This window comes from Chenopodium quinoa, unplaced genomic scaffold, assembly GCF_001683475.1.
Source record: "Chenopodium quinoa cultivar QQ74 unplaced genomic scaffold, ASM168347v1, whole genome shotgun sequence".
Lineage (NCBI taxonomy): Eukaryota > Viridiplantae > Streptophyta > Magnoliopsida > Caryophyllales > Amaranthaceae > Chenopodium > Chenopodium quinoa.
In genome coordinates, this window is record NW_018744501.1 from 2237933 (window position 1) to 2249463 (window position 11531).

The 11531-nt window shown below is 33.7% G+C and overlaps 3 protein-coding genes across 4 annotated transcripts; 2 read left to right on the top strand and 1 right to left on the bottom strand.

The window, feature by feature from the left end:
• Positions 1-403: 403 nt before the first annotated feature.
• On the top strand, positions 404-2496 carry LOC110697856 (monothiol glutaredoxin-S6-like). The gene has a single exon (XM_021875262.1). It carries the CDS (start codon positions 2058-2060, stop codon positions 2385-2387), a length of 330 nt encoding a protein of 109 aa, XP_021730954.1. The 5' UTR covers positions 404-2057; the 3' UTR covers positions 2388-2496.
• Positions 2497-3107: 611 nt separating this feature from the next.
• Positions 3108-11213, bottom strand: LOC110697858. 2 transcript variants are annotated; one of them, XM_021875266.1, is made up of 4 exons: positions 10900-11213; positions 10398-10530; positions 7018-7503; positions 3108-4548 (listed from the first exon to the last, which is right to left on the bottom strand). In XM_021875266.1, the coding sequence occupies exons 2-3, from the start codon at positions 10445-10447 to the stop codon at positions 7314-7316; spliced, it is 240 nt and encodes a 79-aa protein (XP_021730958.1). In that variant the 5' UTR covers positions 10448-10530; positions 10900-11213; the 3' UTR covers positions 3108-4548; positions 7018-7313. The 2 variants fall into 2 exon arrangements, with proteins under 2 accessions (XP_021730958.1, XP_021730956.1); XM_021875264.1 differs by having other exon boundaries at positions 10398-10524; positions 10900-11209.
• LOC110697857 (monothiol glutaredoxin-S1-like) lies at positions 6082-6655 on the top strand. Its single transcript, XM_021875263.1, has one exon. The coding sequence runs from the start codon at positions 6200-6202 to the stop codon at positions 6506-6508; it is 309 nt and encodes a 102-aa protein (XP_021730955.1). The 5' UTR covers positions 6082-6199; the 3' UTR covers positions 6509-6655.
• Positions 11214-11531: the final 318 nt, after the last annotated feature.

Genomic DNA, 11531 nt, shown 5'->3' on the forward strand with positions numbered 1-11531 from the left:
AAAGAGTAACTATGGTCATTTCATTACAATAGACAAGATAATTGTAATACTCATCATGTTAGTTATGCTAGATGCAATGTTGGTATGATGTATAAATATGTCTTTAGCCTGCGAGATGGCTATAGGTTAATGGTAGTGGGTGTTTTGTAAATTAATGTAAATTAATGATTATATAATACAGAGTATTCTTTTTTCGTTTTCTTTTATATATGGCAAGTATTTTGAAGGAGAAATTAAACAATATAAATGGACAAATTAATCAAAATAATTTATACACTTAGTACTAAACCCATCGCACAGAGAAAAGAAAAAAAAAGGAAATAATATAAATTAATGTTATTATATACAAGTATTACGGAGTATACTTCTTTCATTTATTTTTTTATATGCAACACACCTTTTTGGCAAATATTTTAAAGGAGAGATTAAGCAATAAATATGGACAAATTAATCAAAATAATTTATACACTTAGTACTTAACCCGTCTCTAATCTTCGTGTTTAAATTATTGTGATAAAGTCGCTCATTCACCTAATCAACTGCTAAAAAAGCGTGCCAAGAAAGTTTGTTGCATTTAAAGAAAACAAAGGAGGTACAAAGTAAATGGTTTGTTTGTAAATAAGGTTTCATTTGTGTTACCAAGTGAGAAGTGACACATTCATGATCAAGTGGACTTAAGTATTGACCCTTCGGTTGGTATTGAGCTGCTTACAGACTTACAGAGTGCAATATGGTCACTAATTAGTCTTCAATAGGACCGCAAAAACCTGGTTTAAATTGCTTTTTTTTTTTTTTTGCTTTTTTTTTTCTTTTTGGGTTGATTTAAAACTTAAATTGCTCCAAATCACTAAAATTATGCAATTTATTAAATGCTTAAACATGCATTGGGTGCCAAATAGCAGCAATTCTATGCAATTATAGTATTATTCAACAGACCGTACCTGTAAGAATCACCATTTATGTGCAGGAAAGGTGGTACAACTATATGCAGTCCATGAGTACGAAGTATTTCAGTTAGCATCAGTTTTAGACTAAATCACTCAAAATCGCCCTAGGATCCATTGATCTGAGTCCAAAAAGCTTCCTTATTCAATCAATGTTATGACTTGGATACACAGTTGGAGAAAGGTATGCCATAGTGCTTGTTATGCCTTTATTTACTGTTAGGCACAATAATATAATACTGATTTGCGAATAGCACAAGGATTAGGATGATAATTAGAGATGAGAACATTTCCAACAGTGTTACATATAGCACACTTGCATCAAAAGGAAATAATTATGCATGCATATCAGGATTCCTTTCCCTTATCAATAAAATGTCAACCTAAATCTTCATTCCGTACTGATAAAAAGTAAAAACTGAAAGTAAATCATACCTTATCAGCTTCAGATTTTTCTCACTTTTCTATAGCAGAGAGCCAGAAAGTTGAGAAGGTAAAAGTATAACATTCTGGATAGACCTCACTACTCTCATCAGATTCCTCCAATCACAGCTGTTAGACTAACAGTACTTACAATTTTAAAACGAAAAAAGGCAGAAAAAAATAAGAAGCCAAAGCAGCTTCTGATTTCCTCATATCTCGAAAATATCTGTAACAACTTGAACTGAAAGGCCATTTTTCAGGAATCTATTCTTCAGTGAGGGAAATGCTGAACTGTCTGAAGAACAAAACTTAGCATAAAAAAAAGTGTCATTTTGCCCACAGGAAAATACCATAGACACTGCTGTACTTTCATAGAAATCATTACACGTTTCCATCGCCACATTCCTAGTTGATTCTCAAGCAAATGTGAGGCACAAAAACAGACTTGCCGACCATTGTAAACAGCAGCATAGGAATATTAGCCACAAATCAAATCAAAATTTTATCCAGACAATGATTCAGAATAATCCTGAACAGTTAACAGAGCTTTGTCTTAACTCACTCGCCTAAAATGACAGCTATAAATAGATCCTCAAGGAAGCACAAGTCCTGCAAAGTAAAACTAGCACAAGAAACAATTTCTAAAACAACCATCAACATTTTACAATTTACAAGGTTCAGGTAGCAGCAATGGAGGTTGTGAGGCAGCTAGCCAATGAAAAGCCACTAGTGATCTTCAGCAAAAGCACTTGCTGTGTTTCTCACTCAATGAAGCAGCTTATGAGCAGCTATGGAGCCAATGCAACAGTATATGAGCTTGATGAAATGCCAAATGGGAAAGAAATCGAGAAGGGTCTCCTGAGCATGGGAATTAAGCCAAGTGTCCCTGCTATTTTTATCGGCCAAAAGTTTGTTGGCGGTTCAAATGAAATCCTTAGCCTCCAAATCCAAGGGAAACTGGTGCCTATGCTCATAGAAGCAGGAGCCATATGGGTTTGGAATAAAACATCCACTAAGTAGATCTTAGTTTAAAGACATATTATTCTGAATCTCTTTCTTTTATATGAGATGAAGATATTAATTGAACAATATAGAACAATGCCAGTAATAGAATCACTTTCAGTTGTAAGGAGCTCTCTCAGTTCTATTGCATACTTGTATAAATAAGAATCTACCCTAATCCTCATAAAATGAGTTAATTAGCATAATGGTATAATGTAATCTCTTTCATTTGTAAAAAGTATTTGTTCTATTTTGTGATAAAAAGATGTGCTCTTTTAACAGCTGAATGTGAAATAATCAAAAGGGCTTGTCATCTATCTTACAGATTTTGAATTTAAATAAATCAAGATCCTAAACTCTTGAACCAACATTGAAAGGAATACCAAGTCGATAAATAAAATGTAACCCCTACACACCCCGCAGGAAGAACTCACATAGATAATAGCATGGGATATGCATATCACAAATTAGTCCAGTCCAATCCAAAACAAAATTCAATTTTGATATAATGAGTCTAATCTGATCCAATACAGTTTAGGATTTAGTAGTTTGGATCCAATCCAGAATCTTTATTAAAAAAACTACCTTTGATTAATGGCCTGTGGCTCCTTTTGTTTAATAGTGCGATAATATAAAATCACAAATTATCCCAACATTGGCTTACAATTTCAGAATATGTCTTGAAAGCGGTGTACATGCTAAGAAATTACAGGTAAAAGGCTTTTTTTTTTTAAAAAAAAAAAAAAGATCCCCCAAAACCATTAACTCTGTCAATCCGTTCCAATCTGAATTCCAATTTTTTGACAAAGTAATTCAATCCGATCCATCCCATTTCTCCCGACATTCCTAGCATAAACAAATCAAAAGATTTTCTAGACTTCACATAATTAAACCCTCTCTAGTACCTCCGTGATGAAGTGTAAATGAAAAGCACTACATTTGACATCAAAAAATTTTGGTTTGGAATAGATTGAATCTATCCGAATAGCGAACACTCGAATTTCAATTTCTATTAAAATTGGCTACAACATTCAAAGCCACTCAACGCTTGATGAGTTGTAGATTAACGGTGACGAAGACTTTGTTTCGTTCAACTTATTATATGCATTTTCTTTTTCCTAAAATTATCTGATTTTATTTTAACCTAATTGTGTCTAGTGTATAACAAAGGAAAAAAAAAAAAAAAAAAAACTTTCCTGATTCAAAATTGTCTAATTTCTGAGAGATTTATCTGAAATTTATCTAAGCTAGTTTTGTTTAAACTTTTCTTAGCTTATTTTCCCTTAATTGAGCTTTTCATCTTATTTGAACTTATTTGAGTTTATTTAAACTTATCTAAAATTATTGGACCTTATATTACTTGTTTGAACTTATTTTGTCTATGGGGTTATATTGACATACCTAAACTTATTTCGTCTAAAATAGTTTAATAAATCAAAATAAATTAAAATATGAAACAACCAGAGAAGTATAACAAATCAGCAAATATGAAAATTCTACCAATTGCACATTAAGCGGTAGATTCTAATTTCTATGGAAAAGGATCACTTGTTCAGAAGTTAACTAACATTAGCATATTATGACACAGCAATCCGACCTACCCAGGTAAATGGCAGGGAAAAAGCAGCAGAACTACTTTAATTTTAAAAATCAAACTATAGTTACCTACTTATAACAGCATTATATAGTGAATCTATTACCATTTACCAATACAATAAGCATATGTTTATTACTTAATATCTCCCCCTCCCCACTGCCTTATCCTTCAAAAAAGTAACTGGTAACCATCTGTCTAGTACTATAATTGTACTTGTTACAGATGTCAGGGAAGAATAAATGACAATGCATATTGCCAGCTTATATGCTCTAATTAGTCTCTCTTTCGTATGAATAGTCACAAAAACTATTGTAAGATGTCTGAAATAAAGATAACATCTTCAAAATAGTTGTACTCCATCCCAAAATTATTGGTCACATGACATGACTACTGTATCGATTAGCAGATTGCATTCCCGCTAACTTGAAACTTAAACATACCAGTATATATTGACTTTTATCGATGAAGGATATCAGCTCTGCTGAACTCCAGGCATCACACTCTGCTGGGAAGATATTGACCTCTTACTAGCATAAAATGCTACAAGCCCACAGCAGCTGTAAAACTTGATCAGCCAGCTATCTGCAAAACCATACATGCCAAGATGGTGATGGAAGATAAAACTTATGTAAGCTTATTGATCAAATCTTTACTCGCAATCAAGCATCATCCTGACTTATCTAAAGATAACTACTAAAACCTACAAAAAATGTGCATGATAATACAATAGAATCAAAATTCTTCACAGGACACTTTGTAAGGCTATGAAAGGTTGCTCAGACTTATCTGTTACATACTTGCAGTCTCTGGGCAAGTATCACAGCAGTTAGCTAAGGTTTAGTTTTCATTAACATAAACACTTTCAGCTTCAAGAAGTTATGTAAGGGTATAAAACATGCAAGTACAGCACCAAATCTCAACTTATCCTCCAGATGAACATTTTTTCAGATTGACTTGTGAATGAGTTCAGCATCTAATACACCAGTACCACCAACATTACAGATCTATTTAACTAATTGTATGTAACAAAATATTTTCCTTTCAAGATTGGACCTATACTAAATTGTAAGGTAAAGTTGTTCATACTTCATCTCAGTTACTGCTCAATTTTCTTCATTTCAGAGCAAAAATCACTGAAGGGCCTTAAAGACCTTTGGAGAGATTCCTTAGACCAACAAGATCCCTTTTATTAAAGCCCTAATGAAAAGCTACAGACATTCCTAGCATAAACAAATCAAAACATTTTCTAGACTTCACATAATTAAACCTCTCTAGTACCTCCGTGATGAAGTGTAAATGAAAAGCACTACATTTGACATCAATTATTCAGGAAACAATGTATGAATTCAATCATAGAGCAATAATCTTTCAGAATGACATTTTTCTCTTCACTGGTCTTCCAATCACGCTCTTGGATTGACTTGCAGCAATAATCATGTATGAATAGTTTACATCAATAATCATGAGGGTATTTCAGGATTTGTTACCTATTTCATTTGAATGTCAATCTAATCTTCAATCTGTACCAAATGGAACAGAAATAACTACAGAATATCAGATTATTAGTTTTAGATTTTTCAGTAAACTTTTCAGGATATCAATCTCTCACTTTTCTAAAGCTTAAAATCCGAGGCAAAGGTTTAACATTCTAAATAGATTTCACCTCTTCATCCATCTCATCAGATTTCTCAAAACATAGCTGTAAGAATAACAGTACTTATATTATTTAAAGCAATAGTCAAATAAAGTAAAATAAGAAGCCAAAGCAGCTTCTAACTACAATCCTCATAGCTCAAAAATATCTGAAACAACTTGAACTGAAAAGCCATTTTTAGGAATCTATTTTAAGTATGGAAATGCTCAACTGTCTGAAGAACAACATTCAGCATAAGAAATATTAGAATTTTACCACTCTACTTTTGTGGAAACTATTATAAGTTTCTATCGCCATATACCTATTAAATTCTCAAGAAAAAACACGTGAGGCACAGCAACATACTACTTGACCTTTGTAAGCAGCAGCATAGGAATATTACCTACAAATATAATCTTACTTTTTTTTAAAGACAATGACTAAGAGTAATCCTTAACAGTATTCTCTTCAGCCCACGACCTATAATGACTGCTATAAATAGACCTCGTAATCAAAACAAGTTCTGCAAGGAGAAGCCAAGCTAAGCTTTAAAAACAAACCATCAACATTTCCAATTTTCAAAAGCTCGGGGTAAAGGCAATGGAAGTTGTGAAGAATCTAGTGAGTGAAATGCCGCTAGTGATCTTCAGTAAAAGCTCTTGCTGTGTTTCTCACTCAATGAAGCAACTTATGAGAAGCTATGGAGCCAATTTAACAGTATACGAGCTTGATGAAATTCCAAATGGGAAAGAGATTGAAAAGGGTCTTTTGAGCATGGGAAATAAGCCAAGTGTGCCAGCTATTTTCATTGGCCATAAGTTAGTTGGTGGGTCTAAAGAAGTCCTTAGCCTCCAAATCCAAGGGAAATTGGCGTCTCAGCTCATGGAAGCAGGAGCCATATGGGTTTGAAATAGTACATAACCAAAGACTTCATTTTGAGCCTCTTTCTTTTACTGTACAATACTACAAGGTAACAAGATTAGAAATCAGTTAGACAATATGATGCTGCTAATGTAATCACTTAAACTAACGAGGAGCTTCTCTTCTACTTTCTCTGCAAATAAAGATATACCCTACTATTCATAAATAAGTTGAACAATGTCCACTAATGGAATCACTTTCATTTGAAAATGGAGAGCACTACAATTTATTGTGAAGCTACAAAAATGGTGTGCTTGCTAATCTACCATTTTTTTTTTCAATAAGCACACAACAGACTTTTTAGATCCTGAAGACAATCACTAAATGAAAAAAATCATCTGTATGATGATTATATGGAGCTAACAATTAATAATAGTCCCAATACCTTTCAGAAATCACAAAATTTTCAGGATATTTTTTTGTCACTTGTCAAGAAGTCACAAGAATATAGACTAACTAGTTGAAATACAGTGCCAAAAAACAAATGTAAAACATACCTTGGCACCAATATGTTGACATCAGTTTGCATGTTCCTAATTGTTTTCTCCGCTCAAAACTGAAGAACTTATATATAGTACGAACAAAATGCTCATCTCAGTAACGCCAGAATGGGGAAGTTCAATTTATTTCAATTCAGAATTACACACTGTCAAGGATCAGCAAATCTCATTGCAAGATCTTAATATCAATAAATGACGATCCTTCATGTAAAACCCTAACAAAATACTACAGACTTTTTCAGAATTGACAATTTAAAAACATTCCAAGACTTTAAACTATGTATAAATTCCTATCAAAACTCCACGTAATCTTTCAGAACACCACTTTTCTCCAATAATGCTCTCCTTTGCCAATTCTTCACTGCATTTTTAACCATAGCATTTGCATCATGTATTTCTTTATCTGTAAATTTATGCTCCACAATTCCTACTGGCCCAGGCTGCAGTACCCTTATTACAGTTTCCACATCTTGCTCCAGCTTCCTGATAAAAAAGAAACACTACGTAAGTGGTTACAAGACAAACTACTTAGTATGATCAACAAGCTTTCACCAGATATTAGAAAGTTAGAAAAAAAAAAAAAAAAAAAAAAAAACTATTCAAACTACATGAGAATTTGGGCACACTAAATATTACATGTATAAACTTTTAAGTCTAAATTTTCAAAATAAAAATTACATGCTTTGTTAGGCTACTTACCACAGTTTGGTAGGGTTATGCAGTAGGCCTCCCACTTTGGCTTGCTAATCATTAAGGACATCAAATTATGTTCAGAAAGATAGTTGTTAGTGATCTAATATCTCCCTTTATAGTACAGGAATAAAGGTAATGTTACCTAAAGATTTGAACTCTAGTTCACATTAGCTTTGTCATGTTTCTGACAACCAAACAGACTTACGGTGCAGTCTCCTAACTTGTTTTTCACCTATTTCAACTTATTAGCACCGAACTTTAGAACTTATGTAGGTGTTCATTGAACTTGGGTAGCTCTTATTAGCTTTGAACTTAGCTAATCTAAACTTGTTGTATATGAATTTATTGACTATGATAAGGCTCTGTTTTCCTCATTGTTAGCCCCTTTAGGCACCTTCTAGAATGTGTTATGCCTTATAAGGAAAATGTGTTTTGGCCCACACTTAGACTAGCCTGGTGCCTCAGCACGCTTTTAAAAACTAAGCTTATTAGCTCTGAACTCTTTATCTTATATATCATTAAATAAGTAAATAATGGTTGAGGAGAATAGGGTTATAGGCATTAGAAAGGGATCCCTCATACTCAAACACCAGGTTCAGTTTTGTTTGTATGTAAAGGAGTAGCTAAAGTGAAGTCAATAAGCAGGAGAAGAGCTTAATGCACCAATATTCTCTAGTACTTCTTTACTCAAATTAGACCAGCACCATCAAAGATCTAGTTTTCTGCGATTCAATTTTTAGCACAAACCAATGAATTAGCAGCTTTAGCAAGATCTTAAGGGAATTAGGAGCCTATGAGAGTAAGGTAAGGGTGATGGAGGAAAGTGAAGGTAGACATCATCGAAACATATGTTGTGAGGCTCAATTTCCAAAAAGTACCCCTCATATTGGAATTTCTGTCTTCTATTGCTTCCATCTAGACAGCTTAAACTCACCTAGGAGTCCTTGCTTAAGCTAATCATTAGGCATATTTTCAATTATTACTTTCCATGTTGAAGTGTAGATGCTAGAGAAGACGGTAGAAAAATTAGAATGAAAGAGTTCATCCTCATGTTTTAGGCATGGGTTCCTCCCCAGCCAAAGCCATCACCCAATCTTTCCTTTCCTTGGTGCTATGCAATGTATAAAAAAGCTCAAGGCGCACTGAAGCGAGAGGGGTTATGCAGCGCCTCGGTGTGCCTAGGCGCGCCTCTTTAAAGTGAGGCGCACTATATGGCCAGTTAAAAAAAAATTGGCTGAAGTTTGGTTCAAGTGCGCCTCGAGCGCTTTTTTTGCGCCTAACCAAAAACACCTCACTTGGACCAAGTTAAGCGCATACACCTTATCGCCTTGCGCCTCAGCGCCTAGGCGCGCCTTAGGTGCTCTTTTTAATACACTGGTGCTATGTTTATCTTTCCAATATTTGGAGTAAGAGTTTATAAGAACCTATATTTTATATATGCCTGAGAGCAAATCTAGGTCAATTGAGAAGAAAATATTGGCTTCTTTTCGACTAAATTTTCAATGAGAGAGGAGAGCCCAAGTACACGGGTGAGAAAAGTAGAATGAAGGAGATATTTCCAAAGCATCTGCCTGAGATGAACGCAAGCATTTCAGGCATGGGCCTCCCCACCCAAAAACAAAATCTCGCTCTTTCCTTTCTTTGGCGCTTCCATTTTCATTCAAAGGGATGGAGTTGAGTTTATACGAACTTTTTTAAAGATGACCAGGAAAAACTCATAGGTTAATTAAGAAGAAAATGCTGGCCTCTTTCAAATAACACTTATTGAATATCATTGCTGAATGATTGGCAACTTTTCAGAACAGAATATTTGTTTCATTCAAATGATTCAATCAAGCTCTTTAAAAATCCAAAGCATAGGACCAATAAAATCTAATTTGAGAACATAGGGAGATGTTTGTTGACTCTGATTAAAAAGAAAGGAAAAAAATAAATAAATAAATAAATAAATAAATAAATAAACCCAAAATTTGTGTTTTAGACTTTTAGGCTTGTAGAAGAGAGATTGGAAAGGCAAGCAACTAAGATAACAAGTCCAGCAATTACAACCTCTGCTGTGCAGAAGCTGGCCACTCAGTATATTGTGTGCATAGAAAAGCTCTTAAAGTTTATAACTACAGCGAACTGGGATCGCTCACCAGCTATACAATGATACAGTAGGAGGGATTAGATCTAAAGTGCCCTAGTTGTCATTTTGAAATTTAAAATCAGCAGCTTTGTGACACTACCGAATCCTAAGCCTCTGCAAACTCACCTCTAAAGATTGTTGTTTCAATCTACATTACTAGATCATACCAGAAACATCCAGCTAAGAAGCACATTTATTTATATAATTATACCAACTCTCATTGAATTAAGGTCAATCATAACGTCCATCCTCAAGAAGGTCGATAATTAGCTTAAATACTTATAATCCTAGCAAATACGTACAAATTTCATTCTATAATCTCCTCACATAAATCATCAAGAATTTCCCAGATTAGATATATGACCATCCAGCTAGCAAAGTATAGTGACAAAGGTGGGAAGCCCAGCCACTGGCAGCCGAAATTTCCCAAAAATAATAGTGTTACACCAATACCATACAAGGAATAAAAATTAATAAATATTACTCCGTATTACATCATAGTCAAAAAGCAAGATAATGTACTGGAGAAAAAAAAAATAAGGATAAAGGACAATACCTCAAAATCCCAGAAAAGGGTAAGGATTTTCCGAGCTTAGTGAAAGACATTTGATTTTTGTTCTTTCAATTACTTAGATTTTCAGCACTAACAATGTTGGAGGAAAAAAAGAATTATGACTTCAAACCTGTCACTAACAAATCCAGAATCTCAATTAGAAATATACGACGACAATAGTTTACACACAGTTCTGTCCTAACATTAAAGTATTATATGATATAAACAAAAGCTTGCAACACATTAGCAATCAAATTTGATTCAATCATCAAATTAGGTTCGAATATTGACGTTAAATTCTTCTAGTTTAAGAATATGAAAAGCAATATTCTAGCAACGAAATCGATTGTTATAATCATTCATAAGTTGAGTAAATGTAACCAATTGTTGAATAATCCAGCTTAGAAGAACCCTAAATTGACTATAATGACAATCAAACTAACGATTAACATTAGATAGAATGTGAAATTGATAATCAATGATTAATAACAAAAACATATCTTGCCTTATTAGCTGCTTCAATAGAGAATTCAGAGAGGGCTTCAATAGAGGAGAGAGGAAGAGATGGAGCCAGGCCGTGTAATAAGATGTAAACTTGAACAAAGAGTTTGTTACTAGTTACTATGTCCGTTTTTTTTTTTTTTATTTGATCAAGAAGCCCATAACTCGCTGGAACTAGGCTTCAAGGTTCATATCCCCGAGGAAGCCCAGGTTAATCTTAGAGATTAACATTTTAATTTATCTTCTCTCACAACTTTATACATTGATTTATGTGTCACTCTACTATTTTACTTTTGTCATTTTAAAAATAAAAGAAAATGATTACGTTGTGAGAGGAAATATATTCACAAATTTATATCTGAGAGAAATTTGAATTTACCCCATATCCCCCCTCCCCTCCCCTTGTGTAATACCCCTTGGATATCCTGTGATAGGAAATCAAGGTGAGGCCCACTCCTTACCTTTTAAAAAAAAAATATTAGTTTATTTTTTATTTTATTTTTTTTTTTTGGGGAGAAAATACTTCCTCCTTAAAAACTTTACCGCTAGAAATAGGAAAACAAGTAAAGAAGTAGAAATAGAGATTGAAGTAATATGTAGTGGAATTATATTCTTCACTGCATCCGTTCACAACTT

What these genes read in the sequence shown, in the direction of transcription:
- LOC110697858 (XM_021875266.1), bottom strand. Translation starts at nt 10,447, where the DNA reads ATGTCTTTCACTAAGCTCGGAAAATCCTTACCCTTTTCTGGGATTTTG. An exon ending in CCCTTTTCTGGGATTTTGAG is followed by an intron (nt 7,504 to 10,397) that starts GTATTGTCCTTT and finishes CTTTTTTATCAG; the next exon opens with GAAGCTGGAGCAAGATGTGG.
- LOC110697856 (XM_021875262.1), top strand. Translation starts at nt 2,058, where the DNA reads ATGGAGGTTGTGAGGCAGCTAGCCAATGAAAAGCCACTAGTGATCTTC.
- LOC110697857 (XM_021875263.1), top strand. Translation starts at nt 6,200, where the DNA reads ATGGAAGTTGTGAAGAATCTAGTGAGTGAAATGCCGCTAGTGATCTTC.